At 54.1% G+C, this 26,273-nt stretch overlaps 9 protein-coding genes across 9 annotated transcripts in view; 4 read left to right on the plus strand and 5 right to left on the minus strand.

Moving 5' to 3' along the window:
• N657DRAFT_237308 (DDE-domain-containing protein) overlaps window positions 1-1,086 on the plus strand; it is a 3,656-nt gene extending 2,570 nt beyond the window's left edge. The window contains exon 2 of the mRNA XM_062786359.1: window positions 895-1,086. Within this exon, the coding sequence (XP_062651751.1) occupies window positions 895-1,060 (166 nt within the window). The 3' untranslated portion in view covers window positions 1,061-1,086. The remainder of the gene's footprint in view (window positions 1-894) is intronic.
• Window positions 1,087-4,069: 2,983 nt separating this feature from the next.
• N657DRAFT_565594 (DnaJ-domain-containing protein) lies at window positions 4,070-5,782 on the minus strand (the record flags this gene model as incomplete). The annotated part of the gene is made up of 1 exon (XM_062788369.1): window positions 4,070-5,782. The coding sequence occupies one exon, from the start codon at window positions 5,780-5,782 to the stop codon at window positions 4,070-4,072; it is 1,713 nt and encodes a 570-aa protein (XP_062651752.1).
• A 150-nt stretch (window positions 5,783-5,932) lies between these two features.
• On the minus strand, window positions 5,933-6,660 carry N657DRAFT_237358 (uncharacterized protein). Its single transcript, XM_062786361.1, has one exon. The coding sequence runs from the start codon at window positions 6,590-6,592 to the stop codon at window positions 6,083-6,085; it is 510 nt and encodes a 169-aa protein (XP_062651753.1). The 5' UTR covers window positions 6,593-6,660; the 3' UTR covers window positions 5,933-6,082.
• A 1-nt stretch (window position 6,661) lies between these two features.
• Window positions 6,662-7,310, plus strand: N657DRAFT_237357 (uncharacterized protein). The gene has a single exon (XM_062786360.1). The coding sequence runs from the start codon at window positions 6,778-6,780 to the stop codon at window positions 7,102-7,104; it is 327 nt and encodes a 108-aa protein (XP_062651754.1). The 5' UTR covers window positions 6,662-6,777; the 3' UTR covers window positions 7,105-7,310.
• Window positions 7,311-9,726: 2,416 nt separating this feature from the next.
• Window positions 9,727-10,457, minus strand: N657DRAFT_237434 (uncharacterized protein). The gene has a single exon (XM_062786362.1). The coding sequence runs from the start codon at window positions 10,306-10,308 to the stop codon at window positions 9,793-9,795; it is 516 nt and encodes a 171-aa protein (XP_062651755.1). The 5' UTR covers window positions 10,309-10,457; the 3' UTR covers window positions 9,727-9,792.
• Window positions 10,458-10,606: 149 nt separating this feature from the next.
• Window positions 10,607-11,840, minus strand: N657DRAFT_654058 (Metallo-dependent phosphatase; the record flags this gene model as incomplete). The annotated part of the gene is made up of 7 exons (XM_062794470.1): window positions 10,607-10,777; window positions 10,835-10,901; window positions 10,955-11,195; window positions 11,244-11,303; window positions 11,378-11,490; window positions 11,550-11,612; window positions 11,695-11,840. 7 exons carry the CDS (start codon window positions 11,838-11,840, stop codon window positions 10,607-10,609), a joined length of 861 nt encoding a protein of 286 aa, XP_062651756.1.
• A 1,367-nt stretch (window positions 11,841-13,207) lies between these two features.
• Window positions 13,208-14,952, plus strand: N657DRAFT_631684 (uncharacterized protein; the record flags this gene model as incomplete). Its single annotated transcript, XM_062791082.1, has 2 exons — window positions 13,208-13,288; window positions 13,396-14,952. The coding sequence occupies 2 exons, from the start codon at window positions 13,208-13,210 to the stop codon at window positions 14,950-14,952; spliced, it is 1,638 nt and encodes a 545-aa protein (XP_062651757.1).
• A 4,530-nt stretch (window positions 14,953-19,482) lies between these two features.
• N657DRAFT_566772 (uncharacterized protein) lies at window positions 19,483-19,809 on the plus strand (the record flags this gene model as incomplete). The annotated part of the gene is made up of 1 exon (XM_062788449.1): window positions 19,483-19,809. One exon carries the CDS (start codon window positions 19,483-19,485, stop codon window positions 19,807-19,809), a length of 327 nt encoding a protein of 108 aa, XP_062651758.1.
• Window positions 19,810-23,534: 3,725 nt separating this feature from the next.
• N657DRAFT_642063 (DNA primase, large subunit) lies at window positions 23,535-25,835 on the minus strand. The gene is made up of 4 exons (XM_062792268.1): window positions 25,552-25,835; window positions 24,941-25,491; window positions 24,269-24,876; window positions 23,535-24,196 (listed from the first exon to the last, which is right to left on the minus strand). Exons 1-4 carry the CDS (start codon window positions 25,724-25,726, stop codon window positions 24,025-24,027), a joined length of 1,506 nt encoding a protein of 501 aa, XP_062651759.1. The 5' UTR covers window positions 25,727-25,835; the 3' UTR covers window positions 23,535-24,024.
• Window positions 25,836-26,273: the final 438 nt, after the last annotated feature.

Below are 26,273 nucleotides of genomic sequence, written 5' to 3' on the forward strand. Positions count from 1 at the left end.
GGCCGAGAGTTTGCCGAGGCCTTTACGGGCTCAGCCCGTTACAGCAATTGCAGGTTATCTTATTGGGTTATGTCGACTTCCCTAGCACCTCAACTATAGGCTATGCCTAGAATACCATGATCTATCAACTAACTTATCTTCAACTCTATCTTTAATTGCCAAGGGCCCTTGCAAACCTGTTTTCGACCTCCCCTGATGTCACAAATGAACCAACGAGAGTCAACAACGGCGGCTTACTTACAGAAGCCAGTGGGGAACGTAGGACGTTCCGAGCCAATCACTTAGGACCAATCGGAACGAGTCCTAGAGGTGCTCCAGAGAGCTCTCAGGAGCATGAGAGAGCACCAGTGCAAGGCCAATCAGAGGACGCTCTAAGAGGCTCTCGAGAGCACCATAGAGCATTGGCTCTAGGTGGCTCTAGAGAGCACGAGAGAGCAACCAAGTGCATCTAGTATATAGTCACTCGTTCTGGAGGACTCTGGGAGTTCTCCAGTAAGCAACTCAAGTGCAAGATTGTCAGTACCCTTGGACATTGCTTGTTGTGAACCCTTTGGCTTCACCGAACCTCACCCCGTTGTCAAGTATAACCTTCAGGAGTCCCTTTCAGGAGTTGGGGCTTTGAGATTCCGTCACACCTGCCGCCGACGCTAGCAACCTACGTCACCTTCGCCGAGACTGACGAGGCAATCAGGGCTCATGACCTGAGCAACGGATATCGCCTCACAGTTAAGGAGATCTAGCCTCGAGGCGCTGAGTTGACCACCGCTACCCGTTATACCTACAGATGTAGCAAGGGCAGGACTGGCCCTATCTTGTAAGCGAATTCTATAACCTACTGTCACGGGTGGGACAGGCTGATAGTCCAATGGCAGTTGTATTCGGGCTAAGCTACAGTCTGGGCTCTATTCCGTCAGGTACGGGCAGGCTTGATGGTCAAGACGTAGCTCAAGGAGCTACGGCAGACCTCGCGGCAGCGAGGTGCAGGATCTTCAACCCGCAGGGGCCCCCACACGCTGGGCCCCACCCGTGGGTCCTGGCAGGCACGGCGCAATCGCCGTGACACCTACCCTTCGAAGCGCCAGACAACCAGCACCCAGATGACGGCTTGCCCGTTCCATGTGAGCGTCAAGCGCTAGTAGGACAGCTCCTAGTCTAACATTGGCTGTATAGCTATCTAATGGGAGATTTATAATCACGAGGCATGTCACGGGTCATGACAGTGTGAGGTTCATGTGCGCAACTCCTGGTTCGACTGGACAGTTCGAACCACGGTCCCTCTTTTGAAGGTGTTACGCAGTAGTCAGTTGCGCCCACTCGTGACACTAGTTGTTGATCCTTGGTAGCCACGGGAGCCATTACTCGACCGAAGTCGAGCTCTACTGCTAGCGGAATAATATCATCACGCTCTGTATACCTCCGCACTCTTCCTACAAACTCTAGCCTCTCGATCTCGGCAGCTTTGGGCCGCTGAAGCAGGCGTATGGTCGCTAGATCGAGGACTTGATGCGAATATATATCAACTATGTAAGCCAGCTTGAGTTTCTCTATGCCTTTCGCGAGGCCTTGTTTGCTTCTATAATGGAGAGGAATACCTAGGGTGGCTTTGCAGGAGCTGGTCTAGTACTATACGATCCAGAGAGTAACTATGCTTTCCAAGTTAGATATCAAGCTACGTATACTAATACCCCTAACCCCACGGCCTAGAACACCACAACCTTAGGTCTCCCATATACCTGTTGGAAGACCAACAGCCACGATTCCACGGTGATCACACGGATGATGGGAGCTTACAACAGTGGGTTTGAGATACTCGGAGCATCCCGGATGTTCTTGATTGAAGGTTGTTCTTCTCTCACGTCTCCAGCGAAGGGGGAATCGCCCTGACCTCGTTGCCCAGCGCCCTGGTTACCCCTCACGTTGCCTGACGCTCAGTTGGGCAGCCACCAACAGCAGGGAACTTGCAGCTGAGCGTCCGAAGTTCTAGTGCCACAACTTTCCAACAATACCCTACAACTCCTGAAAGTAATGCGCAGTCAACGTTCATGAAGACTCGTATTATCAAACATCAAATTACTGTAGCTCTCCGACTCTAACGTTGACTGCCGTGGACTAGCTTGCCAAGGGTACAATAGCTATAATGCATCGAGTGGCTCTCCTTGAGTCAAAGGTCGCTTCGCTCCGCAAGGCCAACGAGGCACTAGCAAGCGCCGGAGAGCCAAAAAACACGTGTACAGCTTGGAGGATTACTTATTGTACAAGATGCACAGGAGATACTAGGTTATGGGGATGTTGTGACGAATCTCAAAGCCCCAACTTCAGAAAGGGACTCCTAAAGGTTATACTTGACAACGGGGTGAGGTTCGGTGAAGCCAAAGGGTTCACAACAAGCAATGTCCAAGGGTACTGACAATCTTGCATTTGAGTTGCTTACTGGAGAACTCCCAGAGTCCTCCAGAACGAGTGACTATATACTAGATGCATTTGGTTGTTCTCTCGTGCTCTCTAGAGCCACCTAGAGCCAATGCTCTATGGTGCTTTCGAGAGCCTCTTAGAGCGTCCTCTGATTGGCCTTGCACTGGTGCTCTCTCATGCTCCTGAGAGCTCTCTGGAGCACCTCTAGTACTCGTTCCGATTGGTCCTAAGTGATTGGCTCGGAACGTCCTACGTTCCCCACTGGCTTCTGCAAGTAAGCCGCCGTTGTTGACTCTCGTTGGTTCATTTGTGACAGATGTTGGCGGAGAGAGGGCGCAAGAAATGCAGTTAGGAAGTTGTGGTATAGGAGGGGGGTTATGCGAGGGTTCGGTGCTGTGGTGTGTGCAGTAAGCCAGGCTATAAGGCCCGCACTTGCCACGAGGCTATAGAAGCATTCGATTCAGCTGTTTCTGATGTAACTATAGTTAGTTCCTAGGGTTGTTGCTTTATAATTGAGGATGGCGTTTGTAGGTTAATAGAGAGTGGCCCACTCACTGATAATGTACGTTATGCCCTACGAAACACAATAAGCTGTAAGATATCTTTTGGTAGACAGTGTCCCTGCCAGTCGGGAGACACCGAGTCCATAGGTTGAAGTTTCCCCTCGGTCTCTTCACTGGCTCCTGTTGAGAAACTGTCAGTTCAAATATGACTGTTTTAGGTAGATTAAGCTTGTCTATCCCTAATGACTACAACATGTGCTGGATCTTGGTGCAAATCAACAGGCCCAACACACTCTGCCCTCAGGAGAGCATCGTGACGAACACAACGGGAATTGTGGTTCAGTATAGTTTAGTTGTATCACTTCACATTGTATTTCTCTGTATCTAGACGACAGGGGATCACGTCAAACCCCATCGCCGTAGCCAACTAAGTACATCCAGAAAGGCAAAAGTTAAGGAAAAAGGGAAACCAAAGGACAAACGACAGAAACAAGGGATCCAAGAGAGACGCTCTCATTCAGTCATTGCGCTTCCCTCCCTTCCTCCATGCCTCTCATTCCATGACCGAATCGCCTCCAACCATCCCGCCACAGGCTGCCAACCTCTTCCGAGGAGCGGCGCGGACACACACAAGTCAGAAACTTGTTGCCTGCTCGTGGAGAGTCGTCTCATTTTCCTTGCCTGCCTTCCGAATCATGCCATCAAATCGTTCATCCATCCATCCAGTCATCCAGTCACCATGCTAGCCCGCCCGCTCGAAATGCCATGACAGAGCCCAAACTCCATGAGACTGACCCATAGCTAAACAAAAACAAAAACAAAAACAGGAACACGACTGGTTCGTTACTGTGTTTTGTCATAACGCTCTTCCGTCGTTCATGTAAATGTTGAGTAAGCAACATCAAACCCGATACAGATCCGGACTCGAATATCACCACCGATATTCCAGATGAACGCCATCAACAGGGAGGAGAGGGAAATTGGACCGATGGTGTAAGAAAAAGGTTAAATCATCATCATGGTCTCATCTCCACGCTTACTTACCCGTCACCCGCTCATTAAACGGTATAAAAGAAAACTTAACAAGAGGACGCAGAAAATACACCGAGAACGGAGTTCCTCCAAACCCTCTCAGTTGATCTTGTGGAGGTTGCTCAGGCACCAACGGTGTACCCTTCGCCAGCATGCGTCGAATAATACGGCTGTCCATACTCCGCGTACGAGACATCGCCCAGGCCATAGGCCTTGGTCTCTTTGACTCGGAAGGGGACGCCTGGATATGTTGTCGACGGCGAATGTGAAGCATCGACGGTTTGATACCGCCTTGCCGAGGTCGGCGACTCGCCGTACGAGTACTGCGGCTCGAGCTTGGACGTTTTGGTGCCCTCCACCTTGTACCGGTGGGTAGGCTGCGCCGAAGGGGAGCGGGTGCGGCGGCTTCGGCGCCGGCGTCGCTCCCGTTCCTCCTCGGAATCGAAGTCCGGGTAGTAATCGCCGGCAAGATTAATGCTCGGACCCCAGGTCTGGTTGCGCGAGAGAGACGGGATAGGCCTGGACGACTCATACCGAGCCGTTTGGGATCGGTTCAACCGCGGAGGCGATTCGGGGACGGGAGGAGGATCGAACTTGGAAAGCGTGGGGATCGGCCTGGCAGTGGGAGCCGCCTCTGGAATGTCGTACTTATTGAGCTTCTCTCTAGATCTTGCGGCATCGTTGGAGGTGCGGCGACCTGCCGCACGGGCAGACGAGCGCCGAATGCTCTCCTCTTCCTCAAAGTCGAGGGCGGGCGGGGGTGTGGGTGCGTGAGGGGTTTGCGATTTCCAGAACGCCCCGGCTTCAGAGGGCAAAGAGCTACCGGCAGTTGCGACGTACATTGCGGCGGTTTGGTATAGATCGACATGCTTCCGATCGCTATTGACATGAGGAGACTTGGCCCGACGGGAGCTCGATTTCTCCCGTTCGCGATCCCGGTCGCGTTCACGTTCGCGTTCCCGCGGTCGCTCGCGCGTCTCGTCGTGCTTCCTGCTCGATGACCGTTTCTTCTCTGACTTGGAGGAGACGTACTTCTCGTCTTCAAGTACAAGTTCATCCAAGTAAGGGTCGTAGTGTTCTACGTAAGGCGTGTGGCGGCGGGACTTCTCGTCGGCTTCCCGTCTCCGGTCTCTCTCCCGGTCCCTCTCGCGCTCCTTCTCGAGTCGCTTCTTCTCAGCCTTGCGGGCTTCACGCCTCTCTTCTTCCCGTCTCTCGGCCTTCTCTTTTTCTCGCTCCCGGTCGCGTTCCTTTTCCCGTAACCTGAGATCTTCTTCTTCCTTTCTGCGTCTTCGTTCATCCCTGTCGCGGTCGCGCCTGTCCTCGTCCCGTTTCGACGGCTTCTCGTAACTCGCGGTCCTCCGGGCTTGCCTGTCGGTGTCGTCGTACAGCGCATAACTGCGAGATGACGGCATATCCTCGTGTGAGCGGGACTGGGTTGTTGTGTAAGTCGCGTACACCTTTCCGCCCGATGGAGAGGCCTTGTACGTGGCGGAGGCGGTAGTGTGGATGTCGTATGTGTACTTGCTGGACGAGCGCGGGACCGAAGTGTTGGGCGAGGTCTTCACATCCTGCTGTACTTTGGCGGCGCGCTGCAGCTCTTGGAGCTTCAGCCTCTGCTCGTATTTTGCCTTCTCAGCATCGTCATTGAGCAGCTCGTATGCCTGCTGCACCTTCTGAAACTCATCTGCCTTCAGCGCCTTCAAGGTCGGATCCTGCACCTTGTCCGGATGGCACTTGAGTACAAGCTTCTTGTACGCAGACCGAATCTCAGACTTGTCCGCATTCCTCTCGACACCGAGAGCTTTCCAAGGATCCGGCGGAAGAGAAGTAGTCATAGTGAGCGTATGCTGATTTGGGGTGTAGGCCGGTTGTCGTCGAGTCCCAGAATTGTGTATCCGATGTAAGGAGCGGGGAGGGAGAAATTTGAATGATTGTCGTGCAAGTGTCGTCTGCAAACGCAGCTGTCTCGTCGATCGACCCCAGGGGTTGTTAATTCATCAGATTCGCGAGAATGGCTCGGCTCCGGCGGGAAGGAGCGTGGGCAGTGTTCCAGGGAGGCGTGTGCGGCGATGAAGGAACCGCAAGGCGGACTTCCCTGCTGCTGGCGGGTGGGATTTCGGTGGCCAACGGCACAATTAGAAGTACAAGCAATGCAGTGCTTTGATGTGTTGGGGGTTAAAGGTATCTTGCAAGCCGGTAGAGCAAAGAGCGGGGAAGGAATGGGACCGGAAAAGGAACGGTGCGAAGAATGGATGGAGAAACGTGGTTGTAAATGGGATGAACCGTTCGGCTGGTGGAGTACGTCGAGCACCAAGCAAACCTCGTTGCCGTCTGTGAGTCTGGATGGCTCGACCGTATATTCCCTCGGTATTCTGATTACGAGTTGGAAGATGAAAAAAGACTCCAAAGATGGTCTCGTTTGTAGACCGGCCGACAAAGATGGTCCGGGCCAGCCCAAGTTGCCAGCCTAGTGCTATTGCTCGGATGTTGACTGTCGTGGTGTAAGGTGATGGGAAGGGAATGGAAGCAGGTGATGAGATCACCCGCAGTCCAAGAGGGACGGGTTTGTCGGGCAGCGGCCAGGGCGGAATGAGGGGGTTCACTGTTCGACCACAGAGAGTGCTGGTGGAGCACTGCCCTGGCATGCTTTGGGGCGATGGCTGATTCCTCAGGTCCTGTCCTGTGAAAAGGAACAGCCCAGTCCAGGTATTGCAAGCACCTGCCCGCCGAGAGGGTCGAGCAGTGGACACCGTACGGCGCCCGCTTGTGGGGAGAAGTGGGCTAGGGACCAGTTCATTGGTCGTGTTGTCCCTTACTTTCCCTGTTTCAAATGGCGTACACTCAAGTTACGCGAGCCAGGGGTACTCCGTACGGAAGGTTCGCCCCTCGGTCGTCCCTTGCCTTCGGTCTGTTTCTGTTTAGGTCCCTCAGCTCTCGAGATTGCGCTAACTTGACAACCTGTGCATCTGGTCAGGGCCGTGCTCGTTTCTCAGCAAACCAAGCAAGAGGCAGCGTTCCAGTTTCTGCTCCAGCCTCAGTGGCAGGGCTGCTCAGGTTCAGCTTACGCGACATATGCCGTAACTTTAACAGTTCCGCCGGCCAGCCACTGACCGGGTCGCTAATGGCAATACCGTCAACAAAAACATCAATATTCTAAACCAATGGGGCTAGGGAAGGCTACGAACAACCCTTGGGGCAAGCGGCCTCCCACGCGGAATTCGGCAAGCACCGAACAATCAACACGCCCATCAAGTTAGAACGGAGACCCACTAGCACTCGCCTTTAGTGGCAACGTGGAAGCTGTATGCTCGAGGTGATCTGAGATTGCCGACCTAGGAGGCCGTTGAGGATGGCCGAGTCAAAAGTTCCAGATGCCAGCTGATGGCTTTTGAAGAATTCCCAGCATTGGACGACAAGCGGGCGTTGAACCCTCAGGCAGTTGTGCCACTTCGGGTCCCGCAAAGCCGCTTCAACACCGGGGTGGCTGGGGCTCGCAGTGGCTGTCCACGCGGCAAAAAGGCCACTGGATCTAGTTGCCTGTGGAGTTTCTATCTTGGTTGAGGCAACCTCTAAATCGACCGCCGACCAAGTACCAGTTTTGCAATACCCTATCATAAGTGAGTTATGGTTCGGCCAGGAGATCTTTTGGACGCCGGATCCAGTCATACCAGGCAGATAGCGGACAGTTGGTGACAAGAATGCTTGCCGGAGGACACTAGCAGTCGGTGTTCCAGGCGCAAGGAGGCAACTGGCGGTGTGGATGCAGCCAGGAGGTCTTCACCGGGCAACGAGACCCTGGGGTATCGATACTCGGGGGAATGCTCCCCAATCCCCATTCTGCAAGGCAAGTAACAATGCGCAAACACCATCATCGATTATGGTTAACCACACGACCCGAATCGAGCTTGCGCGCAAGTTGATGACCCCTTATCCTGTCAGCCACACCTCATCCAGACACATACAGAAGCATCCTGATCGACCACGAGCCCGCCAGTGCATTCTCTCTTGTCCGTTATGCTCCGTTGGCTAACGGCATCTACCTACCTCAGGCCAAAGGTTGCTGCGGACTTTGTTGTACAAGTCATAGGTCCCTCCTGTCATGAGGAGCCCGGTTCACAAGTTCGTCTTGTCTCCTCCACCTAGCGGGGGCGAAATCCGTCTAGTTGCAGAACACGCTCCATCGACTGCCGGCGGGCGACCGAAATGCAAGATTGGGTGTCGAGTCTGGAACGGAAACTTAAACTTCCTGGCGAACTACCGCTTTTCATCCCATCCGAGGGGCCAACCAGCGTCGCGCTGCTCATAGAAACCATGCCTCTCCCGAGTGCCGATACCTTGCTGAGGTGATGTGCTGGGGAAACGCTGCACCAGTGTGGTGGAGCCAGCAGTCACCCCGCAGCAATGTGAGGCGACTTGGCCGCCATTCTGTGGCCGTTCGCCAACCATACCCCTTCGGCTGTGATGTGCTGCAGGAGACAACCCATCAACCCCGAGAGCCCCACCCGTATTTCACCACTTACGGCCACCTCATGACTCTCAAGGCATGAGAGCTCCCGGGTTCAGGAACCATTGCCAAGCACCTAACCAATTGGGTGGGTTCTCCTCGCCTGTCGCGACCCATTTGTTGAAGCTATCCGTATCCAGATTGGAGATGAAAGTGAAGTCTTCGTGCCCAGGTGTCATGCTCTACGGGTGTCAGGTAAAGCAGGTATCTCCCAAGACCTCAGGCTCAGCAAGGCTCCGCGACGCTACCCCTCGTCGACCAGCCTTCGCATCGTTGCTGTGGCACGGGGCAACACAACACCAACAACCATTCGGCCAACCACCGTTGGCCCATCCTCTCAATCTCGAAGCAGGTACGGTGGCACTGCCTGGCCTGCTGCTCCCCTCAGAGGCCACACAATCATGCAGCCCCGATGACTTGGGACACTGGTGATTGGGGAGCCGTGTCTCCGATGGTGAACACACCGCCAACACCCCACCTCGGCTGAGAAGGTTAATACATAGGGCTCGACCACGCCGGCCACTCCACGTCAAGCCAGCCCACCGCAGTGACGCGGGTTATTGGAGCGTTGCTCCATCAATCTGACCCTTCTCGTTGGACTTGAGCTGTAAGTTTGTCTTCAGGTTGCTACTTGCTAGTCGATCCCGCGAGCTCTCTGGTTGGCCTGTGGTGTTGGACTATGCTACTGGCGACCAACGCGGGGCAAGTTTGGGTGAGCCGTCTACCAATCAAGGGTTCCAGATGCTCGATGGCTCCGATGGAGGTCTGCAGGGAAAGTCTCGCGGCACTTGGAAGGCTCAGTGGGGGTCTGATCTCATCACAAGCGGCCGCGTGCCACGGGCAACCGGATGGATGCTCACCCGTTTCGCCCACGGAACAACCCGCTGTCAAAGAACCTCGACCGTGCGCTAGTGCCTGAGGTTTTGCTTTGTCTCTGCGGAGTACTGTTTGTACCTGGTAGCAACGGCTTTCAGGGCATAAGCGTTGGTCGTTTGTGGTCGGCCGTCGAGGCCTGGCCAGGCCACATGTCCCGCCGTTTTCTTGAATTTTGAGTCAATAACTAACTTCCCTTGGCTCTACACGTTCCATGGACAATCGGATCCGTGTCGTGACCGCTTATATCGAATGAACAGTCTAGCTGGGACTGGTTCATGGTGCTCCTCCACATTTCTCTAACACAACGGTCCTGTCAATGGTCTCTGCTCGAAGGTGACCCGTGATCTGTCCTGGCGAGTGGGAGGACAACCAGACGCCTGCTCCCCTGTATTGTACCCCCCTCCCCCCACCCCACGATCCACGCTACCCCTCCTTGCCTTCCGACTTCAACTAAGAATCGCTGCACTAGGATTTGTATGAAGATTGATGAGTATTGGATGATGGCCCTTTTGAATCGGCACTCGAATAATTCTCATGCCCACAGAGTGCTGCCTCCGAGTATGGTTGTGTGATAATTGTTACACCACCCTTTGCGTTAGGCGAGATGGTGCAGAAGGGATACTGTTCACGACGACTTAGATGTGATTCGCCGTGTGTTCCATGCACACTTTCACGGCCATGTCCGCCGTTGGTTTTCGGGCTGTTGGCGGTGAACATCACCTGTTCCTTGACCCCTCCCACAGAAGCTTCTATGATTCCCATTGGTCCCTCGATGCTGCAGGATTCCCAAAGAGATGCCGGCTGCTCCGATGATGCCTCAGCTGCTTGCTTACTCACCCTATGCGTCTGCTGAGCAGCATTCAAGCCAGCCGGAAAACACAACTGGGCGCTGTTCGACTTGTGAAAGGTCGCGGAAGTGTATTCTTGCGGAAGTTGCCGACGCATTTTCTCGGATGTACGGTCACTGTGGACAAGTGCCATATAAAAACATCCCAGCCAAGCGCCGTAATGTTTGCGTGAAGCGCTGAACCGGCTCGCTTCAAGACCCAAACAGCTTGTGACCCTAAGTGAAGGCCGTGTCGTCCCCTCTTCGACGGTCTCTGCCTCATCCTTCTGCTCCCCGCCCAGAAGTTTCCGATGCCCAAGTCAGTAAGCGGGCTCGTACTGTCAACGAGCAATGATTTGACAAGTACCAAATGGTGGCGTCAAAGAAAGGAGTGGTCCAGGAAGACCAGGCCTATTGTGCACAGCAAAACTGAAAATCGAAGTCGACGATGCATCAATTCCATATGGGTAAATCAATTTCGACCACGATCGGCTTGTTGAACCGCTTCCCTCCTGTGTGCGGCTGTCCAGTGGCGAGGGTTGTACTGTTGACGACGCACGTTTCCCGGCGGCCGGCACGTATAGTTGTGTTTGGCTGCCCGCGTCTTTTGCAGTCCGTTCCGAGCTTTGCGGAGGAGCCAGGTTCGTCGTCCCACGCTGTTGGGTCGCCGACCTGTGCCACGGGGTATGGCGCTGCATCATGGAAGTCGAGTGGATGACTTCCACAACGCGCAGTCAAGTCGACCAGGCTCATCTTGGTGGAGGTTGGATCGGGTTGGCATCGCGCCATTGCTCCACAGACAGACAGTCGGCGACTTGGTCTCCGATGCTGAGACCGTCGGTATCCCATCTCAAGCGTTGGGCACCTCTGGCTTCGTGGATGTGGCCGCAAACATGAAGCCAGCGCCGTACTCTGCCGAGCGTCTCTCGTAGAGCTCTGCAGCCATGAGAATCATCACAATGTCCGTAAGGTGGCGTATGGGTGACCAAAATGTCAGCATCCAGATGAACAGCAGCCCACAGCTCTATTGCACTTTGGCTCCCTGTTGCCGTGCCCTCCTGCGTCGGGGATTCTGCCTCGGTATCTGGACGAGGGTACAGAGAGGCCCACGTGCCGTGTTTAGGTCTATAGGGGAACCGAAGACGGTGAACTCGGTCCGTGGCCCGTTGACGCGTCTCAGCCGCACAGTAGCGTTGCCGTGTTAGAGGTATGTGATGGTGTTACTCGAGGTAAACAGCGCCAGACATTTGGCGGGGTCCTGAGGGTCCTGGTTGTGGAAGCTGGATCCGCGCTGAGAATAGAAGTCATAATCCAACGTGATATCGTACAGTAGTTTCCTTGCAAATTGTGAGCCGAAATCCACGGGTTTTACAATCATCAGTTGAACACACGTAACGTTATCTGAAACGTGAGCTTGGCTTCAAAGACTGCCTTCTCTAGCCATTGAACTGCCCTGGAACTCTATTCGGCCGTCAATTCTTTTCCGGCAGGCAAAGAGTCATGGCTCAGTATATGGAAGGCCGGTGGCCTCAACAGCCTACTCCGAGTAGCTCCCCTGATCTGTGAGATCTCCTGCATGGATCAACACATCGCCCCTGGGCAGCTTGACAGGGCGATTGCGGGTGTCTCTGATACACACGGTCCTGGTCCGCCTCGTCTGACACGGGACTGATGATAACGCAGACATGAGAAACAGGATTCTGTCACGGCTCACCAGAGAAGCCGCCTGCTTGACTAGAAAACTTATCATCGGCCGCACAGAGAGGCTTGGAGAAGAAGGCCTTATTTACACCTCCCCGAGACTAGAGAGGGGGGACTGCTGCCTGGATACCTGGCATACTCGGGTGATTTGGCTCCTCGAGGGGAAAAGAAGCAAGGACCTAGCGGTGGGTAGGAAAGCCTAGAACGGGATGCGGGGTTTTTGTCTTTTATGGAAATTGTGTGAATTGCTAAGACATGTTACAAGCTAGCAGCGGACTATCACAGGGCCCTTTGACAAAGAAGGCTCCAAGAGGAAGAACGGCGTCGGGTTTTGATCATTCTAGTGGTGTTATTGACAGCCTGGACCTCATCACTGATTGAGTTCTGAGGTCACCGAATGAGTGCATGGAGCAGAACCCTGTGAAATCCGCAAGACCCACCGTCTCTGACCAATGGCAATGCGCAGGCAGATTAATTTAAAAGCTTCCTCCCATGTTGGGCCTATTTTGATGACGCCCCTTACCGAAGCGAATTCTCGAAGCTTTGCTTTGGAACGAAGAACGGCCATTCACACAGCCCGCCACTTGTGACTCTCTCCCTCTTGAGTTGTCTGGTTGGTTTTGGATCGCCTGCAGCTCGACTCTGGACTGCAACGAGAAAAGAAGCCCAGAGATTAGTGCAATGTGTGTCGCTCGAACGTCCAACGCCCCTCATCTACCTTAGCAGCACCTACATTCGGCGCCTGCAGCGCCCAGCAGCCCCAGACAACTCCCGACGCCACAGCAGTCACGGTGCTACTTGACATCTACTATCCTGCAGCAGCCCGCAGAACACCGCACAAATCTGGAGGAGCAGAGAAGAATTCCGATACTTGCAGATGCGGCAAGGATAAGTTGATCTTACAAACCAGCCAAAACCGGGAACCGGGGCGCTTGCACCTCAATCCACAACCGCTTCGCACGGATGCCATTGACAACACACCGCCATCGAGAACGCACTGATACTTCAACGCTTTTCAACCTCGCCATAGCGGGCCCACGAGGGCACACACGCAGCTGGTGGCTAGACACATTTCATTGGCACATGTGTCTGGGAACAGGTCGGCCGAGCATTTGGTAGCTGTCGGCCGACTCTGGCCTTTGGAGGCTGGGTCGACCGCCCGCACCCGAGCATCTTGTCTACACCAGGGGCGCCCTGTTTGACCTAGGGAGACGGCTCTTCTTGGCGGTTTGAACTAATTGTTCTTGTTTTCGCCGTGAGATTCGAGTGCCGGAACCCCTCGTTCATCCAACATAGCAAACATCGCCAACATCAGCCGAGCCCCCAAATGCGAAGTCCGCTGTTGATGAAAGGATGGCTACCGTGTCGCAGTTGGCAACACCTCCGGTTTCGCCTCCCTATGTGTGGGAAGATGTTCTGCCGACGGAAACAGGGGTAAGATGACATGGGGCATCTTTAGTCCACTTTGGCGTTACTACATGAAATACCGGCGCACCTTCCCCTATCATTCTCGTTGCTGACAATTGCTTTCTTTGCGACAGACCTTACACGCCGAAAAGCCATTTCTGAATGAGGACAACCTCCACGCGCCAGGCCGACTGCCGCTGGCATCCCAAAACGGGAACTTGACTATGCGTGCGGTAACCGACCCGGAAACGCCACCGCAAATGTACAGCGACGGAGAACCAAGTTCTGAAGTGAACGAGAAGACCCTCGATATCATCGCGCAACACGATCGCCAGGACGTGAAACCACGAAGTCTCCGGCAACATGCGAATATATCACAAAACTCGTTGGAACACCATGGTGCCACTAACGGGGAACGGGTTGAGGATACAAAGAAGAGGGGCCCAAACGGCATGCATCCGGACTCAGACAGCGATGAAAACTCAAAGTGGATTCACAGAGACAAGCTGGCCAAGATAGAGAGCGAGGAGCTGCAGGCGGCGGGAATCATCCTCCCCCGCCAAAGAGACAGAGAGAGATCAAAAAGTCAAAACCGGCCCAGGCGGGATCAGAGCCAGGATAAGATTACCGGGTCAGGCAGGTCGATTGCAGGCTCCGAGAACGCCGTCCCAAGATCTAGGAAGAACTCAGCGGCGACAACCACCGACATGAGGACTCTCGATGCAGCATCTATTCCCAGTTGGGACTTGAGGCGACCAGAAGAGATACAAGAAGAAGGCGATGGACACTGGGTGGTTAACGCCAACGGGAAAGGCTCCCGAATACCTGTGGCGAAGGACAGCCCTGTCCCTATACCAACCGAGCATCTGGCGCGGGACGCGCGTCTGCCGAGGAGACGGGACGGCAGCCCAGGCCTAGAGGACACAATAACGTATCCCAAACCGCGCGCAAGGAGTGGCAGCACAGGCAACGCACTTGCGAAGGTTCCAAGCACGCCGCCAACGACACAAGCGAACAAGCGGCCTGATTCATCGCCGAAGAAGCCTGCAACGGCAACGGTGTCGAAAAAGCCGAAGCCGGCTAATGGGACGGCAGGACGACCAAAGACACGCGGCGCGGCGAGCAAGGATTCGACGAGCAGTGGGACAGCAACGACGCGGCCATCGACGAGATCTGGTGAGCGGGAGTTTTCGAGCAGCCACTGCAAACCCATGGAAGGCGAACCTCCATGGATGGTCTCAGCTTACCGCCCTGACCCAAGGCTCCCTCCTGACCAACAACTCCTGCCGACAGTGGCTAAGCGACTACAGCAGGAGAAGTGGGAGCGCGAGGGCAAGTTTGGGAGCGTTTACGACAAGGAGTTTAGGCCACTCACAGACGAGGGCTTTCTCAAACCTCCCGAGAACGGCACCCAGGAGAAGGAGGTCGACAAGGAGGCCGAAAAAGAAGGTCAGAAAGAGAACGAGGGCGATTGGCCACTAAAAGCCGAGGCCAAAAGCCCAACCCTCCCTGCGAGGACGAATTCGTACTCGACCATGCCCAAGATTGCCGACACGCCGGCCGTCAACACTCTTCCGAGTCCCAGAACACCGGGGCATCAACCTCAGCTCTCGCAGACCGTCCGGGTGCCGGAGCCGCCCGAGGAAACAACACAGAAGAAGGGAGGCTGCGGTTGCTGCATCGTGATGTGAGCTCAGACTTTGCGGAAACGCAGCTGCGAGAACGCCTATTCCCGCCCGGGACGGATAGGCTTTCCATCTTCCACCTATTCGGCGTTCCGTTTGGTCGCCAGCTTGATGCCAGCTCGGCGAACCATCAGCACCCGATCTGAGATCTACGACGAAACGATTTCCTTGCTTCCGGGCGCAATTTTGCGACTACCTTCCACATCTCAGTTCATCGCACACAACCTGTACATTTTCGCCAGGCGTCGTCTATTTTCCTTTGTTTCCCTTTCGTACCCTCCTCGTTGCCCACGTGCCTTCACAATTTCATCGCAGCAAACGGGCTCGAGAACGACTTCTAAGCACACCTACAGGCATCGAAGGGACCAACCGTACATACCCGTGGCCAGGAGCCTACACAGAACTATCATAATGCAGAGGGGAGGATTCGCTTTTTTCGGTCTAGGTCCCTGTGTCCCTCTCTCTTGTTCTTTTTCTTCCCGCACCGCCCAGTCCAGAGACGCCAACCGTCATCCAGGGGCTGGACCCAGTTGAAGACACCTACCTATTTACCTTGTCCAAACGAGGGGCCAGAATGAATGGTTTAGTTTGTGCTTGGGTGTCTCGTCCAGGCGGCTCGCGTGACTCAACTTCCCGACAGAGAAGGAAGGCGGGCATGGGTCCGCTGACGGCCTGCCCGGGCGGCACAATGTTCCATGTTATTCCGTCACTCTTTTTGCCTGTACCTTAGACCGCGGAGTAGGAGACTTTTGAGCGGATTTCTGTTTTCGTTGTTGATAACCAGCGGGCGGATAGGGGAAGGGGGCGTTCTACAGCAGGTTTTTTTTTTTTTTGTTGCGCCGGAGCTGAAGCCTTGTTACAGGAAAGCAGAGCAAGCAGGCAGTGAAGTAAAGATATCATGGTACATTATATCCGTCCACATACTGACTGGCCTGGTGAGTCAAGGTATGTGACTGCCTCATTCGCCCGAGGAATACACGTCGCTGAGCACGGCTCTCACGGCTCTCACGGCTCTCATAATCGTCAAGGACGGGAAGGCGTCGACTAACACTACGGTCACCTAACGCATCCCGTCTAGAAGACGGCAGGAGTGAATCACTTACCGGGCCCTCGTATTCATCCGCCCACCCCATGCTACGTCTACTCTTATCACTGTCATCCTCAATGGTGCTTCAATTGTTGTACTCCGGGTATATCACACAGCTTGTGAAAAGGAGGCAATCCGGGATCTATGAGCTCCGCGAGTCTTCGCCCACTTAACTTTCAAAACAATCTCGTAGGTTCGCCGCTTGTCTCTCTGCCTGTCTTTGACATCCAACCGAGCATCAGGCTCCTATCAGCAGCATAGCCGATAGTCCCACATTGTCTCCTATTGCACGGATGTTACTATGCCTCATCCCTTTCATCCCGTTCATACGATCGATCACTTATGATCAATTCAAGATCTGGTCAGCGAAGCACTGGTGACAGATCGTGGCGCGATGTTACTTGTGGCGGCAGGTGACTCCTCCACTCCTTTCAGCCACGATGATTGTATCGAAGACTCAGTAACCGTTTTCCTGCGTCTTCCTGTTTGAATCGGACAATGCCTGACCTTCACAGCGGGAGACAGGATCGGGGGAAGCGACCGAGGGTGAAGTTGATTGAGAATGGGTTAGTAATAGCTAGCTTGATATCGTCCACATTAAAGAAGCATGGTGTGCTGAGAACCAGAGCTTCTTGATGAAACCAGAGCTTTGTGCATTCCCGTGGTGTTGTAGATGCCGAAACTTTCGAAAGCCCGAGGTACTGTACATAACACTACCGAAGCTATCCTTGGAATCGCGTGGAGTCTACACTAAAGCGGCTTCCTCACTGGCACTGCTACGTCCCAGCAGAGCTGTCTGGTCCCGCAAAGTGGCCAGCTTTCTTGAGGATTTTCTCGCCGACGGGATGTGCCTTTAGCTCCACATGAGGTCCTCTCCAAAATTGATTGCACTGTGTACGACGTCTGTGACGGCGAGTCTGGCCGATTTCATAGATGTTAAAGCAAGACAGTAGCATGACTAAGTCGGCTGGGATCCGTAAGTCATCACCTGCTGCCACTTCCAGTGAGCGCCACGACTCAAGTGACGTCTCTGCAGAATGACAGCCCAACTACTGTGTAGAGCCCGGCAAGTAGACAGCGAACAGGTCACAGAAACCATCCAGGCTGCCGTGTCGTCCTTCAACACTCCAGAAATCGAGCTTGAGATTGTATTCAGCAAAAATTTAAATTACGCGTCGCAGAGCGCGGCGAGGGCGGGTAGCTCACGCGGGGCGTACCCCTGGAACAGTTTGTTAACGAAGCTCTCACACTCCACGGGCAAGAAGATGGTGATGTACTTAAGCTACGACGGTCTGAAACGATACCGCCGAGGAACGGTCTCTGGACCAGGATGCCACCATTGCCGGTGATTGAGGCTGACTTGGACGCGACCGACCTAGTTATCGAGGAACAATGGCAATCACTATATGAGAGGTGAAACTTCAGGGGAATTGGCGAAAAATCTATGTTCGTAAGTGGTTTTTGCGACCTCCATCCGGAACGGCCGAGCCAATGCTGCCCTGGTCGAAAGAGCAGTACCCGATATCCGACATAGCGTAAGTATTGGGCACACTGAAGTTTGCAGCCGCATTCGTGATAAAGCTTGGGGCCTGATCGGTTGCCCGTGGTGCGGAATCTAAATGAAGGCGACGGCGTAATATATATAGTCTTGGCAGACAGAAGGTGCCAGGAATTTTAACCCGTTGTCCCACTTGGAAACTGGTGCCTGAAAGGGCAAGGCGCCCTCATTTTACCCGAGTGAAGCATTTTTTGGTACATGACAGGGTTCCAGGAGCACCGCACTGCACCACAGGCAGCCGATCAGGCCCTTACAGACGGTCAGGGCAGCGCCATGCTGGAATGTGTTAATTGGGCCCCTCACAAAAGCAGAAAGCCATTGCTTGCAGCTTATTGAGATGTCAATGACTGAGGCCGAGCCCACCGGCAGGTCCTGGATGAGTACCATCTTGGGAGACTGAAGGGCTGATGGCAGCACTAAGCAGATCGACTGTTCTAAGGCCTGATATCTATTGAGGATTGTGCGATGCTCACTGGGTCAGGTGGTCAGTCATCAGGCAAAGGAAACGGGTTTGGCCTTGCATGTTCGCTGCTTTCACGCCTTTTCAGATGGGACGAGATCTGCATGCGGCTTTTGGTGTCGTTCTACCCATCGAGAAAGTGAAGGACGATCGAGTTCTCGAACGTCCAGTTCTCGCATGCCAAGACGCGGGAGATGGCCGAAGCGGGCCTTCTTCAGATAGGGCTGGACTTCCCACCTTGTCGTCCTTTTTGCGGGTCTGAGGTTTGTCATCCCATTCCAGACAAAGTCGAACGACTTCCACAGAGCGTGCAAAACGAATCCGCCATCCGTAAAAGAGGGATGTGTTTAAAGGGCCTCAATTCGGGAGAGTTGCTTATTTGGCTGGTAGTTACTACCGCGCGGACCGTCAAGAAACTTGGTATCGTCATGGGTGCCTGTACTCCGTGGAGGTGCGCATTTGAAACGCCCCACAGCAAAAGGGCCCGCTTAATAACTGAAGACACGGAACTGTGTGAAACCGGGAATGCATAAACGTCAAGGTACTGTACTGTAATTACCTTCCAAGTTGTCTTGGGTGGAATCAACGCGGGGAACTGGAAGTGCTTTTACAACAGTAAGCGATCGATCTACAGTCCGTAACGCTAACTGCCTGGATCGGATTTTGGCAGAGGTGATCGTGCCTTTGAAGATGCTGACACACATGCCGCGAAGCTCCGAAGCAACTCGAGACTACAAATTCAGCCATAGCAAGTGTCTGCTCGCAAGATTCGTAGCACAATCTTGGCGACCGCATGGCCATCTCTCGATGCCCAGTGCAATCCAGCCGATCGCGTGTGAAGGGAACTCTACGGAAGCACACATCCTGAACCGACACGATGGTGCCTGTCCAGTTTGCGCTCATGAGGGGGAAGATTTGTGAGTCAGCACTGGGCGATTGAGCCGTTCTTCTCGAACAAGAGGAGAAATCGTTCATCATGGGCAGCGAGGATCGAATCAGTGCTTGTCCATCTCGATTGTCGGAAATAAGCACTGCCCCTGAGGAGGACGAAACCGCACCGTTTCCACTCGCACGCAACCTGCAGCCTCTGTATTTCAACGTGTCTCTTGTAATTACCCGCCCTCAACACCGGCAACCTCGGACTTCTCCCTCCCATCCAATCAGGCCGTGTGCCAGCCTACCCACTGGTGGGGTCCAGAGGCCAGAACCAAGCCTTGGTCTGGGCCAGTCCATTCCCGCCAAACCCAGTGATCCGTTCACAATAAAACACCCGGCAGCCCCCTTCCAAAAAACCTGCACCAGCACTTCTCCGATCCCGATATGCCCGGACTTGTTTGGACATCGTACCCCGCCTCTGGTCTCTACCTGGCATTGGGCTCGAATCGATAGATAAAGCCAGCGTTTGCTCGACGCTCATCAACCTCGCCCACCATGTCCGCTTCAACGTCTTCATCGCGCCCTTTCCTTGGGTCCTCATCATCAGCTTCGTCAACCACCTCTTCGTCATCCGCTTCCTCGTACTCGACATCCGACCCGGATCTTCCGTCTTCGAATACGACTGCTTCAGGGTCATCTGCCCGGCACAGCATGGATTCAGCAATCCGCCCCCCCGTCCATGTTGCCGTGATCCGCTGCTTGCGCTGCGCCCGAGCCGAGGAGATGACCTCGACGGACGACCTAAGCATGTCCGGCATGGTTCAGATTGGTACCAACATCTACTACTGCAGCCGCTGCGCCAAGCTCGTCGGCTATACATGAGGGTGATGCTCGCTGGAGGTGCCCATCTGGAGCGCACCCCTTGGGATATGAACCAGCCCGACTGCGGGTGATTGGGCAGGATTCCATTTCAGCTCAGCAGCGGTCCTCCGGCCGAATCTTTTGGACGTTGGATACTGCGGCCCGTCAGCACCATCATCGCTTGGTATCGGAATGCCGGAATCATGGACGGTTACCTTGCACGTATTGGTGCATTTCCGAATCGAGACGCATGACGGGCCGTGCCACGGAAGTATACGATCCCAGGCCATGCACATTCGGACATACCCGCCGGATCGCCGAGTCTGTCAGTCTTACGGCATATTGACACCGATTCCCCCCTCGGTCGCCATCGTGGCCAGTTGTCCTTTTGGGACTCGATGCTCAGCAATCAGTGCGAAGCAGTTGAGCGTTGAAAGCACGAGCCATTACCGGGATGAGCTCCTTAAGACAGAATGGCGCTCTCGGATTACATCCGACAACAGCTTTTGTTGTGCGGTAAGACGGTTCACCTGCACACACAATCCTCGAACTTCTCGTTTGTACCGATCGATAGCCGGTAGTCTATCTACGTGGAGATTCGACCATTTCCCTATTCCGCAGGGAATATCTCATTACACATCATCCACCAAAACTCAATCACGCCCAAACACGCAATCTGAAGGCTTCGAATTCTTTCTGAGCAGTCAGCAGCTCACATACACAAGACGATACGACATCTCATCAAACACCTGAGCGGGATCCTTCCCTCTCTGGTGCAGGGCAAAATCATCATTGTGCGTTAAAACGCTGCAGGTTCTGGATCCACGGCGGCTCATTGGGCAATGAGTCCACCGCTGACCAGCGAATCAGACCTTTCCGCCAATAGGGGCTTCAGCATGTTCAACTCCCCCACCGCTTGCCAAGCCGCTGACGTCGACGTGCTTCAACGTTGTCACTCCCGCTGGTTTGGCACTCTAGAAATGGGAGGGTCCGACGGGACGAATGCAACATCACACACTGGCGCCATTTTGGCTGCAACGCCGCGCGGTCGTCTGAGTCTCGACTCGGAAGGGACACCGTTGACTTGAGCTCTTTTCCCCCTCTCCGTAGGGTTTCAGTTTTTGATGATGTCGTGCTTACCCGGCCTGGCGCCGAAGGTCATGGCCACGTTATTGCCTTCGTCTTATATCACTCAAATGGCATCTTTATTCGTTAGCCAGCGTTTTGTTTCGTTGGTTATCATCATTCAGCGATGGTGTTTCGGGCAGAGTGGAGTTATCAAGAAGAGAAAGACAGCCGCGGTCGGCATCGCAACAGGGAAAGGATATTATATATCAAAATTGCATTTTGGGCTGGCGCGGGATCATAGAAGCATGATACCACTTTGCTGTACAAGTTATCTTTCAGAGGTCACGATGGGATCGTTTCGTCATTTAGATAATAATGATCAAGAAATTGTATCATCAACATCCGCATCTCAAAAGAATACCTGCAGATTCCATCTTGTTTACCATGGCCCCTCGGGAATTAGTGTTACCCATTGCAGCCAACTGGGTAGGCATTTGTTGAACAGGTCCTATGCACTGCTGGGAGCTTGGAGTCAACGTAGATCCGTAGAGGCACTACGTTTCAGCCCTGGAAAATTGGCTACAGCTTACCCCATCGCTTGCAGAACGGGAGCTGCCGTTTTATCTGGGTTTCATTAGCCATCCTCCGGGCCCCGCCGCCACAATGTCCTGCCTGATCAACTTCCATGATGGGTCGATAAACACATTACTCGGTGTTTATAGCGTCATTGCAGCTCCAACTGTGCCGATGGCGTGCAGCTAAGGTTTCCTCGTGTCTACACATCTGTCGTCCAGCAATGTGGTCTCCCAAATTTAGGACAGGTCGGTTGTTCAAGTTTCCGTTGGCGTTGGAGCCCCTTGAGTACTCAGCTTGATTACACGTGCTGGTTTGCGAACGACACCCGTCACCTGAATGCAGACTCGACTGTGTTCGTGGCGATCATCAGGGCGGTATCGAGTGCTGTACAATATACGAACTGTAAAGTAGACCAAGGTACAGTCTATGTCTGTTTCGAGTTCAGTAGATCAAGGGAGCTGACGGAGACAGCCAGGAATGGTAAACAGTAACTACACGCCACAACATCCGGCAGAACTGTTCCGGAGCCAACGAACGCAATGAGGACTCTTGATTGAGGGCAGCATTGGCTGTTGTAATGAGTTTGATAATGTGGAGTTTTGCCTTTTTGCAGTAAACTCTGGTGAACCGCGGAGCAAAGCCTCCGGCATCTCGGCAAACCTACCGAATTGGCCATGACGTCTAGTTAGTAGGGGCAAACTGGACTGCCTCGCCCCTCCGGGCCGGAGCTATGTCCGGGAGCATCCATGGCATTGATTGGCACCGGTTCCGGAGAGCGGCTGCAAGTCCCCATCATCTCGCCATCTTTTCTGGCAGGAACTAGGACCGTTACGCTAATGAGCCGAGGAGCCGAAAGGGACCAAGGAGTGCAGAGGTCTTTGTTCGACATGCCATCAAATGACTTCATGCTGCATCGCTCATCGTACATTGCAAGCCAGGCGAAGTAGGAAGAGAAGTAAATAAGAGAAAAACAACATAAAATAGGAGAGAAAGGGAGAAAAGAGAAGACCGAAGAACAGAACTCAGTTAGAAAGAAAAAGGAAGAAGCAGAGAGAAAAATAGAATGCAAAAAGGGAAAGATGCATCATAGAAGTAAGATAAAGAGAAGAAAGAAAAGGAGTACGGAACGGGATATATTCACTCAATCATTATAAGGTCATATCCCCATCACACGTCCCTCACCTTCCTGCAATCTGGATGCCTCCAATAACCCTCGAAGACCCAAAGGCCGTTACGAGCGTTAAGCTAACAATGGACACTTAAGGTGTGTGTCTAACTGGTTGTGCTCGAGAAGGAGTATGGAAGCCCCCACATCTATGTGGGATCCGGTACCGGCCAGGAGGCCGGTGTTTCTCTCTCAACTAGATTGATTCTCCAGTGCAAACCTAACTTCAGGACTCTCAAAGAGTACGAAAAGAGAGGTAGGGATCACCAGATAAAAGAGTGTAAAATTGTTATTAAGGAGGGAAAGAAAAAGCCTTCGATAACACACGTCTGCGCTAACCGAGCTGACCCAGCACTGCATAACTACCGACGTGAGGTCCCTTGGATGGAGTGCAGGTATGAAGAGCCGGTGTGAGCTGCCCAAGATAGCGATCGAGGCCACCTGCATGGATGTGCCGTGTGCAGCCACCGGGCAACAGTCATCTGAAAACGGGAAGCCCGACGACAAGCCGAAAGAAATGCTCGACCCGAAGTAACCTCTAATAAAACATTTTTCAGAGAGAAACTTTGATGATGAAGTGACAATGGCGATCTGACTCGGCGCGAAGCAGACAGCAGACTTGGCCGCACCTTTATCCCCCAGTCCCATCAGACGACAAAGACAACGAACCTCGGCTCGGTATGCATGATCGACCGTCCTCGCACAGTCAACATGCCATTGCTCCCGTTCCCCACAGCAGACAATCAGATGTTGTTTCTGAAGTCGAGATGGATTTTGGACCGTGGTGAGGCAGTCGGGTATCTCCGTCATGTTGAGATTGATTGGACGGCACGGGACAGCGATGCACGCGATCGACCTTGAGGAGCAGGAACTCGGGATCGGGGAAAGGCGATGATCGAGAGGTCTGGAACATGCCCTGGCATTTAGGATACAGGAGCACAGTACTGTTTTCGTGTAATCTTACGCTAACGGTGGTAATCGGTCACGTGTCCCAACGCCATGCCCGAACGGAGCCGTCTCGGCCTTCGGCTTTCTTTTCATTTTGGATCGAGCACCCATCCGTATGACCTATCTGCTGAGGCATTTCTCTAGTTCTGAAAGATGAGGCTGCAGTTACAACGTGCTCATGGGAACGAGACAGCCCGATATGCACTAGGAACCTGACTAAACTCCTGACCCTCCCTTCTCCGATTACGCCCTGCGCCTTCACATGCTCGTCACGGACGCTGCCACTCACAGCGGGGTTACAGACGCAAAGCAAACTGAAATCCATGCCCTCCGCACCACTAACACCCATTTCATGCACATTCCTCGTGCCTTCGCAGTGATAAACTGTGGTCGGAGGGGAGGGTGTGTCAGACACCAACCCAGCTGACCCTCCCGCATGCCCAGCCTTTCTCAGCCCGTTTACCTTAACGATGAGTCCATCACCCTTCCATCTTCACATCAACCTGCTGCTTCTGTTTATTCATATTCTTGAGCAGGTAGCTTCGCTTAAAGTATTCGTTCGGGTGCACAATGGTCTCGAGTTGCGCAGCCGTCATGACACCCTCGTCCTTGGCCCGTTTGAGCTCCGTCTTGTGGAGGTGTTCAAACACACTATGCCATCCACTGATTAGCCCATGTAATCAAAGGTGAGTGAGGTGAGCGGAGTTGGGGTGGATCACGAACCGGTTACACGCCATGTGGAACTTCTGGCTTTCGGTATCCTCCTTGACGCCCTGCAGCACCGCACGGTCCGTCACGCCGGACGCGCGGAGCAGCGTCGTCAGGTTCTCCAGACTGAAATGCCGGTACGGGCAGCCGTGCGCCTCTCCGGGCCCCGGCGCGTGCTCCGTCAGGATCTTCTGGCAGCTGTAGGGGCTGTAGCCGCCGCTGCGCCGGTTCGAGTCGCCGCCCACGTCGCCGTACGAGTGCCGCACGTTGTAGCGGTACTCTTTGTTGAACGTGTCGTCGGTGATCTTGTTGAAGCTCGACCGCCAGAAGACGAGAGCCTCTTCGAGGTTTAGCCCGATGCCCTTGAGGAAGAGCGTGTACTGCAGCCGGCCGAAGTGCTTAAGGTGCGCGTCGCGCCGCAGCGAGCGGTGCAGGTGGTTCATGCACATCGGGAAGTGCTGCGAGAGGTTGTCAATGTTGCGCGCCGAGATCTCGGCGCTCTCGATGGCCATCCCGGAGCCCGTGTAACTGGAATCGGGCGCGATGAAATTCTTGGAGAGGTGGTTGAGGATGGGAGTGAGGCGGTCATCTTCGTCCAGCCGTGGGAGCGCGCGGGCTGTGAGCTGCAGCATGTCCGTTAGCAATGCCCACCACAATCTTCCCTGCGGCTCTTCCTGGCCTGCTTACCTCCAACGCTTGCTCTAACCGCTTGGTAAAGGCATTCAATACCATACTCTGCTGCTCCCTCCCGGGCACGTATGCCTTTCCCGCCTTGACGTACACCTTGCGGCCCTCAATCAGATCCGGCACCCGCATCCAGTCAACCTTGCACCACTCCTCATCCATCACCTGCTGCGCCCTCTTGCCGTAGCCGAACCCAATCGTTGTCGCCAGCTGCGGCGACAACTCGCGCTTCTCATCCTCAGACACGGGCTCCCAGTCGAGATTGAGGGTCCGCACAAAGGCGGCGCGCTCGCGCGAATCGTCAGCCTGAAATCTCAGGCGGAAAAGCATGGTCTCGACGCGGGTGAAGCGCCGCCGCAGGTCCTCGGTCGACGCGAAGGCCAGGCGCAGGATGAAGTGGCTGTAGTGGTCCTTCTGACGCTGTGCTTGCAGCTGCGAGTGGCCCGAGCTGCTGGCGTCGAGTGGGAGGTACTTGTCGAGGAGCGGCTTCATGTGCAGCGCGGTTTCGGCGGGGGTCTTGTTGCGGAAGGAACACGCCTCAAGTTCGGCGAGGACTGTGTAAAAGCGGTGCGGTTAGTGTTGTACAGCCATGTGTCTGGTCGTTCCCTACGCACTCCGTAACCTGTCAATCGCCCATTGTTCGAATTGCTCGAGCGTAATATCGGCGGTGGGCGGCGTCGAGTAGAAGTTCAAGCGGTGCGGATACTGCGTCTGCTTGTAAGCCGGATCCGCGAACTGCTTCTTGCGGTGGTCGACGACATTTCGCCTCTTGATGTCGATGCGGTTCATTTTCGCGGTTATCTGACTTGTTCCCGGAGGAGAGGTTGACTGTTGCTCGGGAAAGCCAGCGATGTGGATATTGACGGACCGCGGGACGCGTCAAGACACGCTTCCCAATGCGCTTCCAGGCAAATCAATTTAATTTTATCAGACTCAATCCAATCAACCCGCCAAGGAACCGACACTCGAGCCCTAACCCTCGCATAGTAAACAGCCCCTGAACGGCACCCTGTGTCCTCAACCTTCCAACCCAGCGCCTTTGTCAACTGGACCGCTACGGTACGGAGTAGAGGCATTCGAAATTATGATGTTAGTATAAAGTACAGATTCAGCCATCTCTATCCCAGAGCATACGAGTTTATGGCTATACAAGGTAGTGGAAATTGAGTTTTGTCAACAAACTCCCTGGGCGTACACATCTTGACTTGCACATACCACCTCGCCTCCGTCACTGCGTCCTGCATATGCCTCTTTGATAATGCTCTATCCTGTCCCATAGCCCTCGGGGGTGCCCGTCTCGTTGCTCGCCATGTCGCCCAAGAATCTGGCTCTTGGA

The sequence above is a fragment of the Parathielavia appendiculata genome (genome assembly GCF_033297405.1).
Source record: "Parathielavia appendiculata strain CBS 731.68 unplaced genomic scaffold N657scaffold_2, whole genome shotgun sequence".
NCBI classification, from domain to species: domain Eukaryota; kingdom Fungi; phylum Ascomycota; class Sordariomycetes; order Sordariales; family Chaetomiaceae; genus Parathielavia; species Parathielavia appendiculata.